The 26,866-nt window shown below is 44.1% G+C and overlaps 3 protein-coding genes across 4 annotated transcripts; 2 read left to right on the top strand and 1 right to left on the bottom strand.

The window, feature by feature from the left end:
* The first annotated feature begins 490 nt into the window (after positions 1 to 490).
* Positions 491 to 7,628, top strand: fzr1b (fizzy/cell division cycle 20 related 1b). 2 transcript variants are annotated; one of them, XM_080907355.1, is made up of 14 exons: positions 491 to 708; positions 1,060 to 1,240; positions 1,362 to 1,463; positions 1,548 to 1,611; positions 1,728 to 1,855; positions 2,066 to 2,148; positions 2,250 to 2,433; positions 2,517 to 2,582; positions 2,670 to 2,772; positions 2,957 to 3,138; positions 3,544 to 3,777; positions 4,923 to 5,027; positions 6,544 to 6,636; positions 6,743 to 7,628. In XM_080907355.1, the coding sequence occupies exons 2-14, from the start codon at positions 1,163 to 1,165 to the stop codon at positions 6,782 to 6,784; spliced, it is 1,464 nt and encodes a 487-aa protein (XP_080763481.1). In that variant the 5' UTR covers positions 491 to 708; positions 1,060 to 1,162; the 3' UTR covers positions 6,785 to 7,628. The 2 variants fall into 2 exon arrangements, with proteins under 2 accessions (XP_080763481.1, XP_080763482.1); XM_080907356.1 differs by having other exon boundaries at positions 491 to 729.
* LOC308412781 (importin-13-like) lies at positions 7,609 to 20,028 on the bottom strand. The gene is made up of 21 exons (XM_080907349.1): positions 19,896 to 20,028; positions 19,293 to 19,418; positions 18,523 to 19,163; positions 18,301 to 18,441; positions 18,043 to 18,184; positions 17,788 to 17,954; positions 17,541 to 17,661; positions 13,350 to 13,497; positions 12,957 to 13,138; positions 12,850 to 12,876; positions 12,551 to 12,685; positions 10,456 to 10,602; positions 10,219 to 10,299; positions 9,998 to 10,135; positions 9,794 to 9,890; positions 9,670 to 9,722; positions 9,522 to 9,588; positions 9,354 to 9,412; positions 9,171 to 9,260; positions 8,865 to 9,046; positions 7,609 to 7,744 (listed from the first exon to the last, which is right to left on the bottom strand). Exons 1-21 carry the CDS (start codon positions 19,962 to 19,964, stop codon positions 7,651 to 7,653), a joined length of 2,907 nt encoding a protein of 968 aa, XP_080763475.1. The 5' UTR covers positions 19,965 to 20,028; the 3' UTR covers positions 7,609 to 7,650.
* A 326-nt stretch (positions 20,029 to 20,354) lies between these two features.
* LOC308412789 (uncharacterized protein) lies at positions 20,355 to 26,830 on the top strand. Its single transcript, XM_080907360.1, has 6 exons — positions 20,355 to 20,490; positions 20,617 to 20,797; positions 21,652 to 21,942; positions 23,456 to 23,731; positions 23,857 to 24,017; positions 25,646 to 26,830. The coding sequence occupies exons 2-6, from the start codon at positions 20,731 to 20,733 to the stop codon at positions 25,688 to 25,690; spliced, it is 840 nt and encodes a 279-aa protein (XP_080763486.1). The 5' UTR covers positions 20,355 to 20,490; positions 20,617 to 20,730; the 3' UTR covers positions 25,691 to 26,830.
* The last annotated feature ends 36 nt before the right edge of the window (positions 26,831 to 26,866 follow it).

The following is a 26,866-nucleotide window of genomic DNA, read 5'->3' as shown; positions in this document are numbered from 1 at the left end:
AAATTTAACTGATGCACTTGGTGACGGTGGGAAGAAAAAACAGGAAGAATAGGAAGACTCCTCTGGGATAACCGAGCTCAGGTGAAAGAGGGGGAGACAGATTAACAATGACTAATGATTAAATGTGTAAAACACATAAAATAAAGTTAAAGGTGTTGTTTCTCTTGGAATTAGGTTTTACTCATTTAATCAATATTCTTTTTTTTTTATGTTTTCCCTACTACTCTCGCTTAAATCTTTCATATAATCTATTTTAAAAAGGAAAAAAACCAAAACAACAACAAACCCCCAAACAATAACAACAACAACAGAACAACAAAGAAATTGGGAATTCAAAGAGTCGGGTAATTTTATTTTACAGTGCAACAGCGACATCTTGTGTCCTTACGAGGAATCACAGGCTACGCTTCAACGATGCAGTGAACATCTGTCGCCAGCGGGCGTCGCTGTTGAGTCACACTGCGTTGACTGCACAGACAGCAGAAGTCAACCAAAGAATTTCTTCCACAGCTGTCGCCATCTTGCTCCAGAACATAAACAACACCACCGAGTCCCGTTAGCGTTTGGGTGTACCGCTATTTTTCTTTTTCTTTTTTTTTTTTTACTTTTTTGATTTTGGAAGAAAACAACAAGTCTTCCGGCCTCAGCGCCGATCCTTTCAAACAGAGATGATGTGTGATGTGGTCACCTGAGCCGCCGTGTCAGTCGGTATGACAGTCGTCAGCTGATGTGCGTTGCTTGTAAATTGGTTGTTGTGTGCGCGACCATGATACCATGACAACGGTGCGGCTGTCATTAGCACACCCTGAAGCATTTTATTTTAGCTTCATATCTACCCGCTTTAAGCTAGTTTTGAACGCCGTAAGCGGAATTGGCTTTTCAGTCGTGTATGTTTAAACCAGCTGAGCTTAGACGATGACGCCAGGCTAACCAGGCCGTTTGGTTTGTTAGCCGAATAAGCTACTTGTGTGTGTGCGTGTGTGCGCGTGTCTTTGGATAGCGCACATTGTGTTCTGGATGGGTTCTGCTGTGAAATAAGCTGAGCCGTTTCTTACACAGACATGGGGATACACTGCGGATTTCCTTACCGGGAGGGAGCGGAGGTTTAAAGGGGGGCGGGGAGAGCAGCAGAGGGGGCTTGCTGCTCGTCATCCCCGAAGAAATGGACCAAGAGTACGAGAGACGGCTGCTGAGGCAAATCAACCACCAGAACCTGCCCGCAGAGGCCCGCCTGACCAAGGTGAGGAATAGAGAGCGATAGTTAACACGTTTCAGCACGGCTGCAGTCTTCTCGTGTGAGTGTGCTGTTTTTTATTAGCACTGATCTTTAGTGGACTGCTTATCTCTTACGTTCATCCTAGTGTTTGAGTACTACCTGCAGTCCTGTCAGTGTGAAGTCAGGGGACCGCTTCATCCCTACTCGAGCTGGAAGCAACTGGAGCATCAACTTCCACTATGCCAATGTGAGAGGTGTTCGTTTGGTTAAACTAACAGTGACAGCTCAGTAATCCAGGCCAGTGGTGACATACCTTTCACTTTCTTGACAGGAGAACTGTCGCTCTCCCAGTCAGAACCATAAAGCAAAGGACGCCACTTCAGACTCAAGCAAAGGTCAGAAGTCTTTATTATTATTTGTTATGCAAATGTGTTATAACAATCATTTAAAGTCCAGATCTGCACCTCTAACACGAGCATTTTCATCACCGCTCTCACTGCCGCCCCTCCAGATGCTGTGGCCTATGCTGCCCTGTTGAGGAATGAGTTGCTGGGGGCCGGGATCGAGACGGTGCCAGACCCTCACACGGAAGACCGGCGGCATGCAGTCCTCTCGCAGGACTCTCACAGTCTTTTTAGGGTAAATGACAACGGGGGTGTGGGTGGCCATTAAAGTGAATTTAAAGCAACTCCTCCCGTGGGCTGTCAGTGTGATATTTACATGCGGCTGTCATAAACATTTCACGCATGTATTATGCTGTTATTTTTGACTCAAGTTGGCCATAAGAGACAACGTCCGTACCAAAACCTGGTGGCAGTTTGTAACTGTGGTTCTGTTTCCTCTCTGCAGTACACTGTCCACACTAAGAGAGTGCCTTTTGATAATGACAGTGAAGTCTCACCATACTCTCTTTCTCCACTTAGTAACAAAAGGTATGAAATGTCTCACACACATGCTGCTCACTCATCAGGTGTTTGAGCCGTGCTTTTTTCAGGAGGAGGGGTTTAACGTCTCCATGTTTTGTTTCTTGTAGTCACAAGCTGCTCCGCTCTCCCCGCAAACCAGCCCGAAAGATCTCCAAGATCCCCTTCAAAGTGCTCGATGCTCCGGAGCTGCAGGATGACTTCTACCTCAACCTGGTGGACTGGTCAGCAGGCAACCTGCTGAGTGTTGGTTTGGGAGCCTGCGTCTACCTGTGGAGTGCCTGCACTAGCCAGGTAAGTGGGGGTGTGGGTTAGATTTTAAAGAGGTGCGCTGCAGATAAGGAGTTCTGGAAGTGCTTATTTTTGTGTTTAAACAGGTGACGAGGCTGTGTGACCTTTCAGTGGACGGAGACTCTGTTACGTCAGTGTGCTGGAACGAGAGGGTGAGCAAGCGACTGCTGCTTGTGTGTGGCATGAGAGAGGAGAGTACAGACAGGAGAACAATAATGTTTGGGTTGCTCGTGTTTTAGGGGAGCCTGGTCGCCGTCGGGACGCACAAAGGTTACGTTCAGGTGTGGGATGCAGCAGGAGGGAGGAAGCTGACCAGTTTGGAGGGCCACTCAGCCAGAGTAGGTCAGTCCGAGCAGGAGCGAAGTGAATTCAGTCAAATGTGATTTGTGCATCTCTCGCTGAGAAGCCGTTTATCCTGCTGCTGGTAGTGGTTTCAGGAACTACCGTCGCTCTGAGCCTTTAAGCTCATGCTCAGCTCTCTTTATCTGGGGCATGAGAGTAAGAGAACCTACCCTGTGTGCCCAAGGTGCCCTGGCGTGGAATGGGGAGCAGTTGTCTTCTGGCAGTCGAGACCGAGTGATCCTACAGCGGGACGTCAGAACGCCGCCTTCTGCTGAGAGAAGGCTGCAAGGTCACAGACAGGAAGTGTGCGGTCTCAAATGGTCCCCCGATCACCAGCACCTTGCATCTGGAGGCAACGACAACAAGGTGAGGCGACTAAAACAGCACATACTTAAGGAAAGTTTTAGGTTAGAATCTAGGTAAAGGTTCAAAGTAAGCAAATTCAAGCTGTATTGATATCTATATATTTTAAAGCAGCTGTTCGTACCTCTTTAGCCTCTTCTAGGAGTAGCCCTTGAATTTTTGTTCTGAACTGAGTGGTCTCTTTTATATTTCTGCCTCCTTATAAAACAAATTGACTGGGTTTACACTAGAAAATATCGAGGGTGGTCTCTGCCCATGGAGTTACCCATGGAAATGATTCTAATGGCTGTCACAGCATGTTTTTATTGGCATAAACTGAGGTGTCAAAACTTTTCATTAAGGGTCTTTATGGAAGAAAGAGTTAAACTCAAAGCTCTCCTTACTGACCTCTTCCTGCCTTTTGAACAGTTACTGGTGTGGAACAGCTCCAGCCTTCTCCCTGTGCAGCAGTACAGTGACCACCTGGCAGCAGTGAAAGCCATCGCCTGGTCTCCGCACCAACACGGGCTGCTGGCGTCAGGCGGAGGCACAGCCGACCGCTGCCTGCGTTTCTGGAACACGCTGACGGGTCAGGCTCTGCAGAGCACAGACACCGGCTCCCAGGTCTGCAACCTGGCCTGGTCCAAACACGCCAACGAACTGGTGAGGAGACGCAGACACGCACTGCCCAACACTCTTAAGACGTGACGTCAGCACAGCAGCGTCTGGCTATAGATGATTTCATCAAGCTAGTTAGACCCACTTTGTGAAAACAGTAGCTCAAACATTAAATTAGCAAAACAGATGCCGTTTGGACAGCTTAATATAGAGCCAGTTACTAATGCGCACATTGCACCTGTGTTGTGTAATGCAGCGTTCGGTTTAGCTGGAACTGCGACCCCTGATGTGCTGAGTCATGGTCAGTTTTCATACTAGCCGGTGTTGGTTTTGTATTGAATTACATGATACTTGAAAGGCGTTTCTACTGTGCACACATGACAAAACCCTGAATTAAAACAGCTTAGTTACGCTCGACGTCCAGAGATGGTTGCAAATTGAAGTGAGCAGTATGTTGAAGGTGTTTCAAACTAATAAAGACTTCTGCAGTATGTTATTAAATTCCAATATTATCGTCTTACACTGGTGTTTTCTTGGAAAGAGCATAACCATCCAAATGTGGTCTAAAATTTCATTTCACTAGCTGGGCCCACGTCCTCATTTATGTTTGACAGCGTTTTAGCAGGAAAAAGTGAAAGCTTTGACATGAATTGAGCTGCGGTTTGGGGAAGGAATCGAAGGGGACTGGCGATGGCTCCCGGGCCTGGCAGATCCCTATGCACTAAATAGAAGTGAAGAAGTTGAAGAATGGAGAACAAGGAGGGAGGGAGGGTGGGGCACGTAAACGAGAATGATCAGCTTGCAGAACTAGGGGAACCTCGTGTTTGGAGGCGTGGTCCTGCTCCTGAAATTCCGATACATAATCTCCAATAAAAGTGGTGTTTAACTTCCTTTTTTACTTTTGCTGTTCAAAGATCACTATGTCTGCATAAAAAAAAAATCAAGAATTCATACACTGCTTATGTTTAAGTACCGTTCCACTCAGGAACATCAGTACCGCATCAGACGCTAAACTGATGACGATCTGTGTTGTTTGCTTATTACATTTTTTTTTTTTTTACAAAATCATCAATTTATATATTTATTATACAATAAATCAGGATGGGACATGGTTGGAAGCTCCCCCTTGAGTGCTTGGCAGAAGCATCCAACTGCAAAGTGGTAACTGCAATGCTGCTCTTTGTTTGCAGGTGAGCACACACGGCTACTCTCAGAACCAGATTCTGGTGTGGAAGTATCCATCGCTGACACAGGTGGCCAAGTTGACGGGACACTCCTACAGAGTCCTGTATCTGGTATGATTACACGTTCTAAATGAATCACTGTGCATGTTCAGCACTGATGTAACTAGATAGTTGCACTTTGATAACTTACACACTTCTAGCGTTGGAATACATTTTAATTCAGTGTGTAGCAACTAGGGATGGGTACCGGTGTCCGGTGCCATGATGGCACCGGTTCTGACATAAACGGTAGTAACCAGACCGAAAAGCAGCGCACATTTCGGTGCTTTATTTCGGTGCTTTTTTTCCTGAGCTGTGATACACTTTAGATTCTAGCCAATCATTTTACGTTTCCGAGGATAGTAGGCGGGCCCAGGTACGTACGTTCTGTTAGAACAGAGCTACAGATTAAAAATGCCCAAGGCAAAGCGGTCAAAGTCTGGCTGTACTTCACAGCAAAAGATGCAAACTCAACAGCCTGCAACAAGTGCTTTAAGCTGATACTGTGATACTGTCAAAGGAGGTAACACCCCGAATCTGATGAAACACCTGGCGACGCATAGCGTTGTTTTTAAAAGCCGAGAAATGCGCCATATTTGATAGCTTGCTGCGAGACCTCACTCCGTGCACATCTACTGCGGGTGGGTTGCCTGTTATCGGACCCGGAGCAACATCCCCCAAAAACCCGAAGAATAGAGTCCTGGCCCCTAGCCCTGCCAGTGTAGCAGAAATGATGAGGATGATGATGGTAGCAGCCGTTCTTCTCTGCTTGAGTAACTTCATGTTGTTCGAGTGTAATTTACGTTGAGTAGGCTAACCACGTTATTACATTAATGCATGTAAGGTGAACTAGCAAACACCGTCGTAGTTACATGCGGCTGTCTTCTTGTTTGATGGCAGATACTCCCTTCACCCTGGCCAAAAAGGCTAAAATGACCAAAGAAAAAGTGGAAAACAGTTAAACATGAGAGGTTTTTGGACAAAGTTTGTGTTTTTTTCCATTGTTTAAGCACTGCTTCCAGCCAAGAGTGATACCATATATGCCCCATAGCTGCAGAAAAGGCTAACATTGTTATCTTTTTACAAAAAACAGCTGAACATGAGAGGTTTTTGGACAAAGTTTGTGTTCTCCATTCATTAAGCACCGGTTTGAGCACCGTTTGAGCACCGGCACCGTTTCAAAAGTACCGGTTTGGCACCGGTATCGGATAAAACCTAAACGATACCCATCCCTAGTAGCAACATGCCGAAGTAAAACTGTGCAAGAATCACTCTGTGTTACATTTAATGGACATTAAACTAGGGATGCACTTAAATCCTGCGGTCTGCTTCCATTAGTGAATTCCACACTTCACTGTTGCATTATTTTTCACAGTAATAAAGAGGTAATTTGTGGTATTATATAAGTAAAGAAGCTGATTTTATAGTATGTCTTCGCACCAGTTAAAGCTCATGCCTGTGCTGTTGTTCTTACTGCATTCAGTGCATGTAAATCAAAAACATTTTGAGAATATTAAAGGATCTCAAAACTGTCTTTGTAACTGTCCTGTTAAATCTCTCACATGCCACATTTTTTCTGCGCTCTCAGGCTGTGTCACCAGACGGGGAGGCCATCGTTACAGGAGCGGGAGACGAGACACTACGATTCTGGAACGTCTTCAGTAAGACGCGCTGTACCAAGGTAGAGTAAATTATCCGAGAACTTTATATTCTTAATTTCTGAAAATGAGTAAAACTTGATGCATTTCAATGTGCTTCACACTGTTTTGATGCATTTCTCTTCCCAGGAATCAAAGTCAGTACTTAACCTCTTCACGAGAATACGATAGTAAACGGCCCGGGGGTCGGGACGGTCCTCTGGAGGAGCCTGCCGGGGTGTGGCTGTAATACACAGAGTCAAACAACGACACTCAGACTAGCCTCGCCGCACAAACTCTCATCCTTTTCTACAAAAGGATGGAGGCAAAACTTCGACGGACAACTGCCATCCCTCACAGTGATGTCACCGATTCCAGAAAAAAATAACACACACACAGAAACAGCAGTCTTTTGTCACAATTTGTTGTCTGCTTATCAAGTTGATCTCGTTCTTTTTTTGTTGTTGTTTTTTCCCGTTGTGAAAAGTGATCAAGTCGTTTTCTTATCTATCAGCAGAAGTACACCTGTGCAAGAGTTCTAAGCTAAATAATGTAATGTAAGATGTTTTTAAGAGGCGCTCCTTTGTAACAGAGAGAAGATAAAGCCTGACCTGGGTGGTTTTCTTTCATTAGATAATGTGTGAATATGATCTACAGCAGTATGCAACAGAAGAGGGAACCACAAATAAGTGAACAAACACGACCGGTTGCTCAGGTGGCTGCAGCAGAGTTTCATGTGTTTATTGTTGTTTTGTCAGTGTTCATAGACACGAAGCACAGGTTTGGAACCTTGCGCATTCCTGCCTATAGATACGAAAATGCCACCCTGACTCTTATCTCATTTTATCCTGCTTTGGATATTTTATTAAAAAATATGTCGCACAGAGAATCAATTATCTCATAAGTGTCCACTCAGTGTGTCTGTGGGAGCGTCTTGTTTTCCAGTCGTGCTTTCTTAAGTCTCATTTAGAACCAAAGCGTTTCTGAAAACGAGGATGAGCCGTGGGCCTTTCTCAAAGACCCGGTGAGGAAGTCGGATGCAACGCTGGCAGCTCCGACTAGTAATCTGAGTATCCAGAGCCCTGCGGACCTCGGCAGAGCAAAGCGAACTCCTTCACAATCTCCTTAACGCGACGCTTGTTGGTTTGTTCCCTTAGAGAGGGAAAAAAAAGAGAACAGATTTTGCTGTTGGACAGATTTGTATTTGAAATCATCTCCAAAGCTCATTGATCATAAAATGTCATTTTATAAATGGGCCAAATATCATAAAGTCATGTCTCACATCCTAATTTGGCATCAGTAATGTTTCGAATGCGTTCACATTACATGCCGATACTTTTGTGTCTTTATCGTGGAATGAAACAAGTTTGTAACACAGCAAAACTACAGACAACACATTTAAAACGTTTTTGTTATTAACAATTATTTTTAATGTATACAAACACCAAGTCTGTTTTGTTCCATTTTGCCATCGATGAACATTACACTTAGGTCCATGATCTCTTGGACGATACAGCTTTTGCAGTTTTGCCTCTGAATGCCAGCACAGTGGATTTTAAATGTGCCTTTTAAATGTGATTAAAAGGCAGACTTTCAGCTTTAATTCGAGGGGTCTTATAAACGTTTTGCATTCACTCTTTATTAATTACAGCCATTTTTAGAGGCTCAAAGAGAGATTGGAAACTGACTGACAGCAGTATCCTGGTCAGGTGAGGCTTGTTTCATTGTTATTTCATGACAAGTGAAGCAGACAGATTATCTGAAGTTGACTTTGTATTTTATATCTTTTGACTGTAATTTTAAATATGAAGCACAAGAAGTCTGTGCAAGTTGGTGAGGACACCATTAGGCTGAAAAACTTAAATAAACCTATCAGAGAGAGAACAACTTTGAGAGGTGTAAAATCTACTGTATGGTTTATTTTTAAAAAGCAGAGGAATGCACTGGACAGCTAACCGACACCAGAAGACCACATGATGACTAAATACTTTCATGGTCAGGAAAAACGACTCGACAGCATTCTCAATGTCTACAATCAAGACACACTTTCATGAGTGGAAATGCAGAGGATTTACAACAAGGCGCAAACCACTGGTTACATTCAAAATGTGTTAAACCCTCGAATTAAAGCTGAACCTCTGCTCTTAAGTCATATCTTGACTGATTTAGAAACCACGGTGGTGGAGAACAGAGGAAAAACTACAAAACAATAAACAACTTGTCCATTAATCGAATAGGTAATACTTCTCTACCACTTGGTGCTGTACTTTACCTTAGAAGCTGCTGACTGAAGGTGTGTTTCTGCTCTGCAGTGAGCTGGGCACAGGGGAACCCTGGGGTCTGCAGTGTTTCTTTGAGCCACTGAGACAGCAGGGCCGGGCAGTGCCTGCTTAGATTGAGCAGCACCTCAGAGAAGTGCTCCGTCAGACTGCTGGGAGACTCACCTCCAACCGCCTGAGAGAGGAGGAAAAATGTACAATATGTTAGCATTAAAAGACAAATTCAGTGCCAGAATGAAAAAAGAAACCCATGGGTTTAACGAATTGAGGTGGACGCAACGATACTGTCACTAGTTTACCTGCAGAACGGTCTCTGTCAGGAGCTTTCCATCCCTCTGCAGCACATCACCAAATGAGGGCATGTCTTTACAGCGACTCAGGAACTCTGTCTGCCAGGAATAGGGTAGAAAAGGTGAGAAATTCAGTTCTGACAAGAAACATGATGTTATATGAAAGTCTGCACATTTTTTGCCTCAGCTTACAAAGAACTGGCTGGCAGCTTTTACTGTGGGTGTCTCTGGAAACTTGAGTGACAGAATCCCTGCAGACAAACATGACTGATTCAGCGAGTGACTCACACAAAGGCACTTTTGCAGGAACTGTAAAAACAATGTAAAATTTTCTTTTCATGAGCATGCGGTGATACTCACCACAGTAAAACAGTGCTTTCACATCGAACTGCTCAGACAGATACAAATCAGGCTTCCTTTTAAGAATCTAACAGACGAGAAGACATGGGTGTTGTAGTCAAACAATGAATTTCTTAGACGCTCCTAAACTCGCACGGCTTCCACCAACCTGGGCGTGAAGGTCCATAAACGATTCAGCAATGTCAGGATGATCTCTCGGACCTGCCGAGCAAGCACACGGTAAGAAAAGCCCTGATTCAAAACAGGTGCATTTCCACGCAGCCTCTTTTTACCTTGCTGAAATATAGTGAGCGTGGTGGATGTTAACACTTCAGTGAGGCTTCTGATGTGAGGGATGTGATGCTCCTCTCCAGCAAATATGTGAACCATCTTTAAAACATACAGAAACAAAGAGACTGACATCTGAGCCTGCGAGAGTCTGTGTCAGAGTCAGAGGAGTAATACTTTAACTCTGGCCTGTGTATGCGGAGGTGTACCTGCCGAGCCAGGTCCAAAGCCGAGGCTTGTGGGAAGGCGCTATAGATCTCCCCCAGCATCTCTCCCAGCTGAGGAACCATGGGTCCAAAATCATGTAGGAGGGTTCGAACTGATTTATCAAAAACCCCACACACTGCCTGGTAGAGGGGGGCGCAGTGGGCATGTGTGAGTCATGAAACACACATACACACGTTTATGCAAGAGGTGAAAACCCTCCTACCTCTACCACCTCCGAGTCATGGAGCCATTTGCTGAGGATGGTCTGGATCAAAGTGAAGACTTGTTGTAGCACAACGACCACCTAAGTTTACGAAAAAAAGAAAAGAATAGTTTTTAATTAAAAAATATTAGCATAAGAAGTTCTATATATGAACTTTAACACTTTGTACCCACAGGCATAGTGGGGTTTTCTAACTGTTCTCTGCTAATCAAGCTGTTGTTTTTCCTCTGAACTTACTGGGTTTTGCGTACTCTGGGGGACTGGGAGTCTGGAGCTGGCTGCTCCCTCTAAGCAGTCTGCCTGCCGATTGATGTCCAGAGTGGTAAAGAGACTGGCCAGCATCCCCACAATGTGGATGATGCTCTGTTTATTAGTGGGATTCAGCTGTGGGGAGAGAGAAGGTACATGGGTCTGATATGTACAGCACAAAGCTTGAAAAGCTTAAAAAATAAAGGACAAGTAACTGTCAAGTGTCAGAGTGAAGCCGCTGCTGTTACTGTAAAAGCTGTGTTAAGAATCTGAGTGTGAAAAGATGTTTTTAACATCTTAACTGACAAACTGCGCATCGAAATGCATTTTATCTGTACTCTAACAACTCTGGATTACATGCTGTGCTCTATTTGCAAAGGAAGCATTGTTACTCTTTCTAAATGTGGATATGTTATATAACAAATGACTGTTTGTGCACTTTCATCGGTGTTTTCACTTGTTTGTCAGTGCTTTAAACTGGAGGGAGGACGTGAGTGGAAAAACGCTGATGTCACATTCACGCAGGATTGTGCAACAGTGCAATCAAAATGTGATGACAGCTGTGGGGTTGCCCCCATCAGTTTGAATTTAAAAAAACACTCAGACGCAGAGCTGCTTCAGAAAAACAGAAAGTTCTTCTTTTTTCTCTCATGAAGTAAATGATGAACTAATCAAACTAATCACACTAATATCTCTTTTACTTCAGACCAAATTGTCACCAGCATTAAAAAAACAGCAAGGTCACCCAAACAATTCGTAGGCACCAGCACCTCTTCTGTAATTGTTGATTCAGTATCACATTTGTATCAGTTACAATGTAAGAATTTTCACTGTTAAAATAAAGGACGAGACTTGCCAAAAAAATACAGTACTATGCTTTATATAATAGAAGCTTACCAGTATAATTATCAGTACAACTGTATGTATCTGTATCTATCGTGCAATGCAGAGATAAGGAAAGAATCAAGGTGCTTCAGTGTCCACAGACACTGAAGCACCTTGATTCTTTCCTTTTGCAGTTAATCTGTTTTAGATTTGCTGCTGTGTTTGGGATCATTGTCCTGTTGCATGACACAGGTTGGGCCAAGCTTTAGCTGTCAGGCAGATGGCCTCACATTTGTCTCTGGAATACTTTGGTATGCCTACGAGTTCATGGTCGACTCATTGACTTCTGCATGGTCCTGTAGGTGTGAAACATGCCTAAATCATCACTCCATCACCGTGCTTTAGCGCTGGTATGAGGTATTTGTGCTGATATACTGTGTTTGTTTTTTGACAAACATGATGATGTGCTCTATGGCCAAACATTGTTTGTTTGAATTAGGACATTGTTCTAGAATTTCATTGGTTTGTTAAATTCAATTTTTTCAGATTGTGAATAATCGTTCTCACTGTTTAATGACGGACGTCAGATTGTTTGGAAATAGTCTTGATGGGCAGCTATAATTGCTTCTCTAAGATTATTGCTGGCTGCTTTCGTGTTTGCCGTTGTGTTAGCACACACCTGAATGTTTCAGAGCAGCAAACTGCCAAACCTGCTGCTTTTATAGAGGTGCTCACACTTGCTGATGATCAGCTAATCACACGATGATGTGATTAGCAGCACTTAGCAGTACCTGTCACTTTAATTCCTGTGGTTGTATTAAGGATGGACTTAGTTTTTCACATGACTGCATATCGATATGGTTTCACTCAAATTGCACTGATGACGGTTTGTAGCTGAAACGTGGATTGAACATTGAGAATTTATACTAATAGGTAAGTGATGGTGTTTTGTCTGCTATGTGTTATTAAGACTGGTCACCCTATACAGAAAACACTGGAATAAACCATTACAGACTATTACAATACTACCCCACCCCCACCCGCCCACATTTACACATATACAAACACACTCAAAATAAACCAGACACTAATATTCTGTAGAAAATATACAAATACTGCTGCTCTTACTTTTTCTCAAAGGCTTCAGGATGTTCTATATTCAACTGGATTTACAAAGAATTGTAAACTAGCATTTCCTGTATTTTTTTTTAAACATCAATTTACTAAAGCATATAATTATTATTATTTTTACATTTACCTCCTGCTGGGCCAGTGTATCCAGCTGCTGGATGTGAGGCGTGATGAGTGAGTGCAGTCTCCCTAAAATCTCCTCTGATGGCAGGGCAGACAGCAGGAAACCCAAACCCTGCATCAGCCACATGCACTGGCTGCTCTGCACACACACACACACACACACACACACACACACACACACACACACACACACACACACACACACACACACACACACACACATAATAAATTCCACCCTCAGACAGGGAGGTGATATGGTCTGTGTTTCAAAGTAACTGTGACTGTTTAAGGTTAAGAACTCACCTTGTGGACTTCTTTAACCAGTACATCCTACAAAAACACAGTAAACAAATCACCGCATGGTTTAAAAACCCTGATTACGTGTTGCTGTGTATTTCTCTGTGTCTGACCTGTGACACCGTCAGGATGTCCTGAGCGTAGGGGCCAAGGTCATACCGGCACTCCCTGCAGATCCTCTTCAGTGTAGATACACTAGACACAGACAGCTCTGGCTTTGCAAGGCCCTGAAGCACCATAGGCAATATGCCACCCAGCATCACCGGGTGGTCAGCCAGCCACTCAGCAAGTGAGCCTGTTCGACGAGGGATGTTAAATTTCCATTTGAGCATAAACACAAATCACAATCACAAATCTACGATCGTAAAAGAGAGCCGAGCAACCAAAGATCTGTTACCACAGACTAAGCAAGAAAAAGAGAAAATAAGAATTTTCTTTTAAAATAGGCATAACTTCTTACTATGAACAAGGACAATATCATGCAGGTGTCTGAACATACACTGTACCTATTGTGTACATCACAGTGTCGGCTAGCAAAATGTTGCTGATGTTGATTCTGGGGATCAGACCAATCAGACCGGGAATAACATCAGAGTAGTTCACGTCTATGGTCTCAGCTATGGACTGGAAGCCAAACAACAGCGCCTCAGTGTCCTGGAGATGGAAATAAACAAAGTCTGGTGTTAGAGACGACATGAAGCATTCCAAATTGAATATATATAGAACTAGCTTAGCAGCTCAGATTCTTTTATTTTATTTGTATAATTAAACTTTCTTGCTGTTTTTATAATTGTTTTTTTAATGATAATTTATTGTATTCATTTATTTTATATGTGGATTTTTCTGTTTGGCATCTGTTGTGGACAGTAAAGGATGTCTCTTTACTGTGCATATCACAATAAAACTTGTAATTTGAAAAAAAAAGACACACAGCAATCAAAATAAAAAAAGAATGAAAATAAAGTAAGAATTTACTTCAACAACTGGTAAAACACGATGTTTGTAAAAGCTCTTAAACACAACTAAGCTGAGATGATAGAAACAAACAGTCTGTTACACACACAGTCAGATAACAAGCCACACATTCAGGAGCTGTAATATGTTTAATAGATCTGTTAAAACAAGTTATGTAAAAGCAACTATTGACTATAAGGCTCAAAAGATGAGATTATTTTGAATGGTCTGACTCACAGCAGTTGTAAAGGTGCAGACTTATTCCTCTAAATCATAAGTACAACTGAATAATTAAAACAATAACAATATCCCTAATACTCAGTGAAACATGCTATTTACTTCAGTTCTCTATTCCTAATGCTTAATGAAGTAGGAGTGAATCATGGTGAATTGTGCTATAGTTAGCTCTGAATACTGCTTTGAAGTGCTTGAACACTCAAGATAACAAGTGTGGGCTCTAGGAGAGAGCAAGGAGGCTGTCCTTTCTTCTGCAACATTAACAATGCTACCTTTCAGTGTCAGTCACTTTCTCTATAGGTGGCTCAGCTGAGCACAAATCTTTTGTTCAGTCAAAGAAAGACTAATATCGGCCCCTGATGGACACCTGGAAGATCTTATTTTTTGTTCTAAGAAGCAAGCACCAAGAATGGGTCACTAAAGCGGCCGGCACCATGTCATCACAGTTTTATAGAAGGACAGACTGAAACAACCAAATCTATTTGTGAACTAATTTACAATTTAGTTAACACACATATGCAATAACTGCAGGTTCATTACTACAGGTGAAACAACTTTTACAGTCTTATCAGTCATCAAAGATTAATTTGCAGTTTTAGCTTAGTTCATAGATAATCCTAATATATATGTGTGTATATATATATATATATGTATTGCCTGGAATGATTACAAGAAGGGCCTGTCCCTGTGTGTTAGCCCTGCAACAGACTGGCGACCTGTCCAGGGTGTACCCCGCCTCTCGCCCTATGACAGCTGGGATAGGCTCCAGCACCCCCCGCAACCCTGAAAAGGATAAGCGGAAGTGAATGAATGGATGGATGGATTACAAGAAGGCCTATGACTCAATGCCCCACACATGGATCCTGGAATGCCTAGAACTATAGAAGATCAACAGGACCCTAAGAGCCTTCATCAGGAACTCAATGGGGATGTGGCGTACAACACTAGAGGCCAACTCCAAGCCCATAGCACAAGTCACCATCAAGTGCGGGATCTACCAAGGAGATGCTCTGTCCCCACTGCTGTTCTGCATAGGCCTGAACCCCCTCAGTGAGATCATTGACAAGACTGGCTAAAGATACCGACAACAGAATGGAGCAGTTGTCAGCCACCTCCTGTACATGGATGACATCAAGCTGTATGCCAAGAGTGAACGAGACATCGATTCACTGATCCACACTTCCAGGCTATACAGCAATGACAGCGGGATGTCATTGGGACTGGAGAAGTGTAGTCGGATGGTAACAAAGAGAGGGAAGGTAGTCAGAACGGAGGGGATCAAACTACCAGAAGGCAACATTGCAGACATAGAGGACAGTTACAAGTACCTGGGGATCCCGCAGGCGAATGGGAACCATGAAGAGGCCGCTAGAAAAGCTGCAACCACCAAGTACCTGCAGAGGGTCAGGCAAGTCCTGAGGAGTCAGCTGAACGGTAAGAACAAGATCCGGGCTATCAACACCTACGCCCTGCCCGTGATCAGGTACCCTGCTGGGGTAATAGGCTGGCCAAAGGAGGAGATAGAAGCCACTGACATAAAGACAAGAAAGCTCCTTACCATGCATGGAGGGTTTCACCCCAAGTCCAGCACCCTGAAGCTGTTTACTAAGCGGAAGCAAGGAGGCCGGGGACTGGTGAGTGTCAGCACCACAGTCCAGGATGAGACAACGAACATCCACGAATACATCACAAAGATGGCCCCAACTGACCGAGTGCTCAGTGAATACCTCAGGCAGCAGAAACCCAAGAATGAGGAGGAAGAGGAGGCACTATCATGGAAGGATAGGCCCCTGCACGGTATGTACCACCAACAGATATGGGAGGTGTCTGATATCCAGAAATCCTACCAGTGTCTGGACAAAGCTGGACTGAAAGACAGCACAGAGGCACTAATCATGGCAGCACAAGAACAAGCTCTGAGTACAAGATCCATAGAGGCTGGGGTCTATCACACCAGGCAAGACCCCAGGTGCAGGCTGTGTAAAGATGCCCCAGAGACAATCCAGCACATAACAGCAGGGTGCAAGATGCTAGCAGGCAAGGCATACATGGAACGCCATAACCAAGTGGCCGGCATAGTGTACAGGAACATCTGTGCCGAGTATAACCTGGAAGTCCCGAGGTCAAAATGGGAGATGCCCCCAAGGGTGGTGGAGAATGACCGAGCTAAGATCCTGTGGGACTTCCAGATACAGACGGACAAAATGGTGGTGGCTAACCAACCGGACATAGTGGTGGTAGACAAACAGAAGAAGACGGCCGTAGTGATCGATGTAGCGGTTCCCAATGACAGCAACATCAGGAAGAAGGAACAGAAATACCAAGGGCTCAGAGAAGAGCTCGAGAAAATGTGGAGGGTGAAGGTAACGGTGGTCCCCGTGGTAATCGGAGCACTAGGTGCGGTGACTCCCAAACTAGGCAAGTGGCTCCAGCAGATCCCAGGAAAAACATCGGAGATCTCTGTCCAGAAGAGCGCAGTCCTGGGAACGGCTAAGATACTGCGCAGGACCCTCAAGCTCCCAGGCCTCTGGTAGAGGACCCGAGCTTGAAGGATAGACCGCCTGCAGGGGCAAGCGAGGAATTTATATATATATATAATATATAAAATCTCATGAGTAGGGTGAGAAGCTGGAAAAACAGAAGCAGCTGTTTAGCTGAGCTGATTTGATCAGTTCTCCTGCACAGCTCTGGGACAAGCTGGTTTATTACTGCTCTGTAAATTCCAGTAGCTTTCCTGACTTACACAAATGAGTAACTCATTTATGTAATTAAAGAATTTATGCTTTTATTATTTATGCGTTTTTTTTATTAAGTAGATGTTCATTGCACTGTGAAAATAATAGTTTACTCTTTTTATGAGTGACTTCAATTACTTTGCCTCTTGTTTGGGTGGTTAATGTCTTACACCTGGACTACTTTAAAGCCATGACAAAGTCATTCATCTTTCAAAGACCGATGGGTTGCATGCAACAGGAAAAAGACCCTCCCAAAAAATCTGCAAACTTTCAGAATAAGAAGCCTTTAGATTTTAAATGTAACTAAACAAGTGTCTGCACACATGGTTTTATATAATCACAAGTGGAACTAAGCGATGCTTTGTGACCTGTTTTCTGCCCCTCGGTCCTTGTATACAAGATAGATCACAATCTAGGGAAAAATACAAAAAGCTCAAACTGCTGCCTCCACTTGTGTAAATTAACTTTTCAGATGAGCAGTCTCAGCTGCTTTAGAAGGAGAAAAATAAAGTACGAATATCTGAACTGTATTTTTGCCTTTATTTATTATACGCATGTATTATATGTATGTATGTGATGTTTTTAGAGGAATGCAACCTCTTTGCCATTTATCTCAATGGCTTTCTGAAGCACCTGAATCACTTGAGTAATGCTTACTTACTTTTTTAAGGTTGTGTGGTTTTTACAAGTAAATCAAAAGCTCATTGTATGAAAATTCAGTTAATACAATTTCATTTTAAGCGGCTGAATAGGAGTTATTCAGGGCATTACCTGCCATACTGCTGACTGCTGGGGGTCCATCAGTAGTCTGCCAAGCCTCTCATAGAGGTTACTGAGCAGCTCTGCCCCCAACATTTCATACACGTACATCAAAGTGTCCGAGATGTCGACCCTACAAAGTCAGGAAAACATATTTGTAAAGTTGGTCTTGGGCGTTGAAGAAAGATTATCAGTGTAGATTATTAAAGTCAGCCTCCAAATTTCAATCAAACAGAAAAAATATTAACACCAGACCCACCTGTAAATACGAAACTGCTCTTTGTCATCAGGGGACCAGGAGGTGTACTCTTCCTGGGAGGGATAGTGGGATTTATGAAGCAGCACGTCCACCAGTTGGAAGTAAACTGGCCTGTAAACCTGCAGGTAAACAGACTGCTTCTCCTCCTCAAATGACAAAATGTCATCCTAAAAATGATAACAAGCTGATTTTGTAAAAAGGAAGTATAAATCTTTTGTCCTAATGGACAACACGTTAATACTTCACTCTCCATACCTGCAGAGTGTACCAGAAGGTGAGAGTAAGAGAACTTGTGGTCTCATTAACTGGGTAGTGTCCAGGGATGCCGGTGCAGAAGAGAATCATGTTAACCAGAGCTAGGTATTCTTGCCAGTGGTCCACCTGTTCCAACAGAACTCTGTCACAGGGAAAGAAATGTAAGAAATAAAAGAACATTTCAGACATAAAAGACAAATGGTGGAGCCCAGGTACAGGGTAGAGTGTGTGTGTGTAGGTGTGTGCTACTCTGTGTACCTGGAGTGTGTTTCCCCTAAAGCAACTGCAATTCGACAGATACCATGTGAGGTTTCCATGTCCCCATCCTGAGCTGCTGTCTTCAGTTGGTCATAGAGGCCCAGCACCAGAGGCATCAGGCTCAGTAGAGCATTAATGTACCTGCACACAAATGTTTGGAGTCATCCACCCATATGCTGCATGTCACTCATCATCACCTAATCATCCAGCTGTGCTTCTCACCTTTGGCAGTCGGGCTGTGAGATGGCGTTAACTACCGTCTCCACAGCTGCGTCAAACAGCTCTGGGTCGGACAACGCGGTGAAGCAGTCATGGAGCAGTTCCTGGATTTCCCCCAAAGGCACATCTAGCGCCACCCAGCTAGACAAGCATTTGAGCACCTTCTCTTTCACCTGACTCGATGAGTCCTGGCTCTGCATGAGCTGTCGCAGCAGAGGACACACCACTGCCCACTCTGCGGCAAGAGCCTCCCTCAGCTGGCCTCGCCGAGCTTGAGCCAAGCGGCTGCTCTGGAACTCCTCTGGAAGCACGGTGAGAAGCTCTAGCAGAGTGAGACAATGTGTGTGGGGGTCCTGAGAGGCCTTTGCTCCAGAGCCATCTTCAGGATCAGGTTTGTGCGGTTGGAAAGCCCTCACCATGTCCGCCACCGGCTGAGACCAGGCCTGGGGAATTACGTTAAGAGCCAAAGAGGCCAGTGCTACACACAAACGAGTCAGCACCATTTTAGGCCCAGAAGAGAACTGCAAGATATGGCTGAGCAGTTGCGTCCTCAGGCTCTCGTGCTGGTCTGCAGCGAGGTCACTCCAGTGACGGGAGATCTTGGTGTGCAGGGTGCTGGCACCGAAGAACTGAACCTCTGGGATCTGCAAAGCGACACATTCACACACGGCTGCTCTTAGTTTCACATTCAACCAGGCTGTATTAAGTTATGGTGCCTAATGTTTGTTACAGAAAAGTGAAGCGTGGGGGTAAAGAGGGGAAAAACTACAGACCTTGTCAGGGCTGAGCAGGGCCCAGCAGAAGTGCCAAGCCTGTGCAGAGGCCTGGGCCTGGGTCAGCCACTTCTGGGCTACATTCTTATGCTCCATGTCTGGATCAAAGTACAGCTGGTAGAGAGCCTGGATGGAGAAACACATACCAGTGCAGAGAACAAAGTAAGCGATGTAAGAAGTCAAAGGGATATGCCGAGAATATTTTAGCACATAAAACTGGCTTTAAATTTGCAGGGCAACATGTACAACAACCACTAATAATCATTAATAATGCTGGATGGCCAAATGTTTGAATTTACTGAAAAATGTGTTGTCACAGCAACTAATCCAAAGCACATGTGTTAGTTATTATTAGTACAGCAGGTGCTTCTAACTGGCATCATATTACAAATGCTACACTTTGCCCAGTCTCTCTATGATGAGCAAACTACAGTTATTTACATGATAAAAAAAATCGTTTCACTAATTTGGTATGAAATCATATTTATATCAGCAGAATGTGCTGCAGTTCTTTTTCTTCCTGGGAAAACATGCTGCTGTTTCCATTCCATAACTCAAACTTCCCAGTTAAATGCACGAGTTTTGACTAATATCCTAACTTACCGACTCCACATTCTCCAGCGTTAACTCCAGCTCCACCGGGGTGCCTCCCGGGTTGCCTGGAGGCTCCATCTGGGACAGGGTGAAGGTTTCTTTTACTGTTGCGTCTGGATATCCTTTACAGCTCAAAGCCTGATTTTTTAAGGAAAAAAATTAAAGGAAAATTCGGCGTCTTCTAAAGTGTGTCAAGACAACGCCGAGAGAGGACGCAGCGGGTCATTCAGCTGTCCGTGCGGCACACAGGTGGGCAGTGCGCTCAGCCGTGACGACACGCTGACCTCAGTGGGAACTGAGAGGTGGCTGAGCCAACCACCTTGCTGTGAGCCACAGCAAGACACTGACACACATTCAGCTGTTTGATACTGCAGACTAGTTTTCACAGTGATAAACAGCGCAGTAAAACTTGTCAAAGAGCGCGTTCACTTCGGTGTCACGGCGCTTCGAACGGGCGCTCCTGACGCACGCAACTGCGCCTCTGACACACTGATGTGTGATTGGTGCAGCAGAGCAACAGCGACTGCAAAGTGACGCGTTGTGGACACTTCCATGTAGAGATGATTGGCTCCGAAAGGACAAACACCGAGACGAGAGGCCACGCGTGAGTTTGCGGTGGTTATCGGGGAAGCTTGTTTTACTCATTAGAATCTATTTCTTAGTGGTGCCACCCACCAACACCGCCCGCATCCAGCCCCACCCCTACTTCTCTTCTGCCTGACTCCCTCAGGATATTTTTAGAGCCCATGATGTGCCCTGTCAAATCGCGTAACGGAAACAACCCCAGAGAGCCACAGAGGAGAGCTGCTGTGTAATCTAAAGGGGGAAGCCTGCCGCCGCTGAGATGAAAACTGAAATTCATTTGGTGTTTTGCGTGTTGATTGTGCTGTCCGGCACAACGCGGACAAGAGGTAAGCTGCCATTCTCTCTCTCTCTCTTTCTCTATGTGTCTTTGTGTTTGATGCGAACACTTCTGACATCCCGCTGATGTGAGTCGGGCTCGTAATCGAGTCCGCACGCGACTATTTATTGGTGTGATTGAGGCGATGACGGAGATCATGTTGCTGCAGGTTCTTGGTTGCATTTCATCTTCGTTAAACGATGTTTGTTAACTTTCCTTTCCTTTCCTTTCCTTTCCTTTTGTTTTGTTTTTTTTATTTTTAGAGTTTCCTCTCATCTCTCTTGGCTTACTCGTAATTCGCCATAATGAATCTGTCATGATGCAAAATAGCACCTAAAGTAGATTAAAACTTGAAATTGAAGGGGACGTCAATGTGTTAGTCGATGAAATGTCAAATTAGAGTCGTTTACCTCGAGAACACACGCAAAAGCAAATATAAAGCAAAAAGTTTTCACCCTTTCCTTTTTAGGAACCCAAACAAATCAATTCAGTCAACTGTCACCTCAGGTCACCTTAGATTGTAAGGTAAAGACCCTAAAATTATAGAGAGAAAAATCCCAACAGTCAGCTGACCCCAGTGAGCAAGCATTTGGTGACAGTGGGAAGGAAAAACTCCCTTTAAACAGGAAGAGACCTCCAGCAGATCCAGCCTCACTGTTTGGAGGTGAGGGGAAAGAGACAGGACTGATAATGAACTTCAAATTGAAAGTTATATTTTTACACTATTTTGCTATTTTAACACTCACTTGATAAGTAATTAAAATACCTTTATGTTAATCTAAACGTGACAAAGTCATCACTAGTCTGGAAAACGGTCCTAAAGTCAAAGTCTCTTTAACAGGAGTTCTCTTTATCAAATTACAGGTCAAAGCAGTGCTCTGCCCAATGTCTTCACACCGGCCGTCTTCCTGAATCATCCTGGAAGCTCAGCATCTTCTAACCTGACAGAGTATCCTGGGAATGAGTCCCCAGAGCATGCACGTATTCCTGCAGGCAGGGATGAATCCGCGGGTGAAACCACAACCCTCAGCGAGACAGAAGGAACAGTCCGTGCAGAGACTCTGACAGATGCAGCACTTAAAACCCACTTGTTCACAGCAATCCCCGCAGCACTTACATCTCAGCACGCAGACCTCGGTACTCTAACTCCTTCAGGTAATCAGCCTCATATGACTTGTCTTAAAAAGCTGCATCTTTATAATTAGGAACGTGCGATTATGTGATTATATGATAATTCTATAATTGTCCATCTATAATTTTCAAGTCCGGTCTGTTTAGATTGACCAGACTGGAACTTTAAAATAAAACTTCCCACACACTTAAACACTGCCTGTTTGCAAATACAGGCTCTTCTTGGGCACAGTCCCTTTTGCCAGCAATGTTCGTGCAACACACTCCTCGCCTGACCTGACACCCGCTTGACTGGACTGAGAATAAGAATGTGTGTCGCAACCTTGTTTAAAAGATTCCTTTTATAGATTATATAAATATAACCCACTCAGCTGATGCTGTGTTACTGCTTTGAGAAGCACAGAAATAACAATATGACAGATCCCTCTCACTTGTCCCTTTTTGACCCTTTGTTGTTGCCCCGTCCCTGCAGAATAACGTGCAGGCTGTGTGTGGCTTCTCGCTTTGAAAGCTGAAAATATTCTCACTCGAAAATATTCTCACTATAATCCAATTAGAAAACAAACATTTTTGTGGTTTGTGTATTTTGTTGACACCGCACAGTACTTTGACAGTCTGTCCGTTCTGCTGCAGGAATGTAGTCCGGCTGTCAATCACACCATGTGCACCACATTCTCAGCCCCCACCAAACTGTCAGTGCAGGCACATGCGCATGAGGTGAAATGAAATACACCCACACCGAGAGAAAGTTATTGTTCTACGCATAAACAATCATCAGCCACTTTATTTCGTTACACCTGTTCAACTGCTCATTAAAGCTAATCAGTCAATCACATGGCAGCAGCTCAGTGGATTTAGGCATGCAGACACAGTCAAGTTGACCTGCTTAAGGTGAAAACAAGCATCGGATTTCTTGGCAGACTTTGGGCCTTTAGCACCAGATGAGCCATGTACACCACAGCCTACCTGAGTATTGTTGCTGACCATGTCCATCTCTTTATGAGCAGTGCGTATCCACTATGTTGTGAAAAAAGGCCTCCACAGACACCTGATCTCAGTCTAGTAGAGCACCTTTGGGATGTGGTAGAACAGGAGATTCACATAATGGTGTGCACGTGACAAATCTGCAGCAACTGTTTGGAATCGCTGGGATATATTTAAATTCTTAAGCAAACAGTAGCTACTTATTTAATGTAGTTCTGTGGCTTTAAGCTGAGACCTCAGAGTCCAAAGCTCTTGGAGAAAAGACTGTGGATTTATCTGATTCAAGAGTACCTCTGTGTGAGCAGTGATGCTTGAAAGCGCAGGCCATTGGGATTCACAGCGTTCTGATATACTGACAAAGGTTTTCTGTAATTTGCACAGATTTTTGTCACGGCGTGAGCCACACATGCTGCACAAACACAATCGCGGCAGCTTTAACGTCAGCAGGGCAGTGCAGCGTTACCTCTGGCTGTTGTGAATGCATTTCATTTCGTTTGAAGAATCTGTACTGTTTTGAATTGATACAGCACTGCGCTCACATCCCCCCTTTCAGCTGCCGCAGAGAGCCTTTCATCCGCGCCGACTGTTCAGAGCACCACCCCTCTGCACCCTGCAGCTACAGAAGGCAAAACCCCTCTGACCAACCATTCCCTCTCTACCTTTTCATCTCAGCCAGCCCCAGCAGTGCACCACACAAGCTCCACAGCACCCACCTTCACCACATGGCCACACTCTGAATCTCTGAACACAGCTACCGCATCTCCAGGTGGAGCCCCTGCTGGGTCGGTGTACAAGGAGGTCCAGTCTGTAAATAAATTTGGCGGTGAAGGTAAGGTGACTGGCAGGTGCTAAGTGTGATGAGGTGTTGCCTTAAGCTTCTCCCATTGAGTTGTTTTGCCTTTACCATGACCTATTTTATTTTCTTCATATCATATCAAATTCTTTATCGTGTAGAGAGGTCCGGTCACCGTTCCAGCTCCCCTCTAGACCCTCTGCTGGCTGGTCTGCTGTCAGTGTTTATTGTCACCACAGCTATCGTCTTTGTCGTCCTCTTCCTCAAGTTCCGCCAGCGCACTAACCACCCGGAGTTCCATCGTCTGCAGGACCTGCCCATGGTAAGATACAGTCTAGTACCTTTGCATTACCATTTTCACCACTTTTTTTTAACAATCTCCATCTTAGAAGTCCCCAAACTTTATGAAAGTCAAATACCAAATAACTGCATCTTTTATTAAGCACCCTTCACTGTCAAGATGAACTTGGGTATTAGAATATTAACTGCAAGCAGAGATGACATATTGGAACGTGACTTGGCCGCTAGCTTATTTCTTGATCAGGGGTTACTCTTGAGATGTGGTTTAGCTGATTAAAAATATTCGAGAGCTTAGGTAAGAGAAACTGAAAATTATTTTCATATATTTTATTAGATCCTCACTAGCCACTTCATTATTTACACCTTGCTAGTGGTTGGCTGGACCCCTGTGGCCTTCAGAACTGCTTTTATTCTTTGTTGTCTAGAGTCAACAAAACATTCCTGGAAACATGCCTCAGAGATCTTGGTCCATATTGTCATGACAACTGATAAACCTGCTGCTTTATCAGCTGTGCATCCATGATGTGAATCTCCAGTTTCACCACATCCCAAAGGTGCTTGATTGGACTGACATCTGATGACTGTAAAGGTCATCCGAGTACAGACAACTCATTGCCAAGATACCAGTTTGAAAGGATTTGAGCTTTGTGACATGATGTGTTGTGTGAAGCAGCCATCAGAAGATGAATATGCTCTGATCATAAAGGGATAGATATGGTCAACAACAGTATTCAGATAGTCTGTGACATTGTGCCAAGAAAACACCCCCAACACCATAACGCCACCAGCAGCAGCCTGAAACATTGATATAACGCACAATGGATCCCTCGTGTTGTTTTCGACCATTTCTGACCCTACCATCCAAAATGTTGCAGCAGATATAGATTTATCAGGCCAGGCAACATGTCTCCACATTTTCTATTGTCCAACTTTGGTAAACCTGTATGAATTGTAGCCTCAGTTTCCATGTCTTAACCCACAGGGTACTCTTCTGCACACCTGGGTTGTAACAAGTGGTTTATTATAGTTTTTATTAGAGTTATTACAGTTAATGTTGCCCTTCTGTATGACTCAAGCAGCCTGGGCAGTCTCCTCTGACATCAACAAGATATCACACAATGAACTGCCACTAACTGGATTTTTTTTCCTTTTTGGACCATTCTCTGTGAACTATAGAGATGCGTGTGTGGGAAAATTTCAGTAAATAAGCCGTTTCTGAAGGTCAGCCCACCCCATCTGGTGCCAACAACCATGCCACAGTCACAGTTTCTTAAATCACAGGTGTCGAACTCCAGGCCTCAAGGGCCGGTGTGCTGCAGGTTTTAGATGTGTCCTTGATCAAACACAGCTGATTAAAATGGCTAAATGACCTCCCCAACATGTCCTGAAGTTCTCCAGAGGCCTGGTAATGAACTAATCATTTGATTCAGGTGTGTTGACCCAGGGTGAGATCTAAAACCTGCAGGACACCGGCCCTTGAGGCCTGGAGTTCGACACCCCTGCCCTAAATGCACCGAGTCTCTGCACTGTGATTAGGTCATTAGATATTTCTCCAACAGGAGGTATACCTAATGAAGTGGCAAGTGAGCGCATATTTTGAATTATGCTCTGTGGAGTACTGATAATGTTTTTTAAAATCACCTTATTTAGGATGATTTGATGGAGGACACGCCACTGTCCAGGTACACCTACTGACAGAAGATCCTGTTCTGTCAGTCACTTCCATCACTCAGAGGACCGAAGCAAATCTAACACCAAAGGAAGACCAGTTTGGATGTGAGCAAAACCTCTCTTTGGCACTGAGAACCTACTGTTAGCGATTAAGAAAAAGTTAAAACACATTTAACCAAGGACTGTTAATGTTTTAAGCGGGAAGTTTCTTCCACATTCCTTTTAAAGTTTTGGAGACATTCAGTGTGCTGAGAACTCCCCACCCCGATGGAAATTAAGATGACTCTGCGCCCCTGACTGACTCCTGCACAGCACTTTAATATGACACAAACGGTTACACTGCCCTCTAGGGGTGATCTGAGGTAATGTGGATCAAGGTCGCATGAAGTCCTCCGTAGCCAGTAAGGCAGAATGAAGGCTCATGGGAAAGCTGCTCAAAACAATCACAATCCCTTGGGTGACCAAATGTTAGTGAAGTGCATTTTCAAATCCAATTGCCCAATCTGCATCATGTGAAGCTAAGGTCTTGCAGAAAGTTGACAAAAAATTAAACAGATTTTACAATTGAAAAGCCACATCTTTGGAGATGTGGACACAGACACGCCAGGTCTCCAACAGTGGAAACCACTTTATTTTTCCAAATTGTAATTTAGCCTGAATTACAAATGCAGATTACTTACTGTTGCAGCTGTTAAACATGCAGTTATGTTCACAAAGTCATGGAAATCTTGAATATAGTGATTGCTTTTCTTTAAATGTTTTGTCTGCCAGTGTTTACTGAGGAGATACCCTGCTAAGCCAAATACTTAGATATCTGTAAATTGTAAAACTCACTTAGTAAAATTGTTGTTCGCACACAGTGGAGGTTTGAGAGCAGCATTGGAATCATTTTAAGGGTCCTCCATCTGGACTGGTTGGAATGCACTGCAAATACAGTGGAACGAAGCTCTTATGTTTTAACTTGGTTACTTTACTGCCTGCAGTGATGTATGATGAAATGCAAGAATGACTTTCCTGTTTAATGAAAATAAATATATCGAATCTATGTGGGGTGTGGCAAACGCAATAATAGGTGGGTAAGCTCTCAGGCATTATGCAGAGTCACTGTGTGAACGACAGTTTCTATTGTCAACTATGATTCGCTTAAGACTTCAGCAGCGTTGGTTCCTGCCTGTCCAGACAAGGTAGGTGCACTTTGAA

The sequence above is a fragment of the Rhamphochromis sp. 'chilingali' genome (assembly GCF_963969265.1).
Source record: "Rhamphochromis sp. 'chilingali' genome assembly, chromosome: 16".
NCBI classification, from domain to species: Eukaryota; Metazoa; Chordata; class Actinopteri; order Cichliformes; family Cichlidae; genus Rhamphochromis; species Rhamphochromis sp. 'chilingali'.
The sequence above is the reverse complement of the archived record's forward strand: the minus strand, read 5'-3'. Positions and strand labels throughout refer to the sequence as shown.

Bases quoted from the DNA above. Each gene is read 5' to 3' on its own strand.
- fzr1b (XM_080907355.1), top strand. From the start codon at position 1,163: ATGGACCAAGAGTACGAGAGACGGCTGCTGAGGCAAATCAACCACCAG. The intron at 1,464-1,547 runs GTGAGAGGTGTT...CTTTCTTGACAG, and splicing joins TCAACTTCCACTATGCCAAT to GAGAACTGTCGCTCTCCCAG. The intron at 1,856-2,065 runs GTAAATGACAAC...TCCTCTCTGCAG, and splicing joins ACTCTCACAGTCTTTTTAGG to TACACTGTCCACACTAAGAG.
- LOC308412781 (XM_080907349.1), bottom strand. From the start codon at position 19,964: ATGGAGCCTCCAGGCAACCCGGGAGGCACCCCGGTGGAGCTGGAGTTA. The intron at 12,686-12,849 runs GTGAGTTCTTAA...GTGTGTGTGCAG, and splicing joins TGGTTAAAGAAGTCCACAAG to AGCAGCCAGTGCATGTGGCT. The intron at 9,413-9,521 runs GTGAGTATCACC...GTTTGTCTGCAG, and splicing joins GAAAGCACTGTTTTACTGTG to GGATTCTGTCACTCAAGTTT.
- LOC308412789 (XM_080907360.1), top strand. From the start codon at position 20,731: ATGAAAACTGAAATTCATTTGGTGTTTTGCGTGTTGATTGTGCTGTCC. The intron at 21,943-23,455 runs GTAATCAGCCTC...CCCCCCTTTCAG, and splicing joins CGGTACTCTAACTCCTTCAG to CTGCCGCAGAGAGCCTTTCA. The intron at 23,732-23,856 runs GTAAGGTGACTG...TTTATCGTGTAG, and splicing joins AAATAAATTTGGCGGTGAAG to AGAGGTCCGGTCACCGTTCC.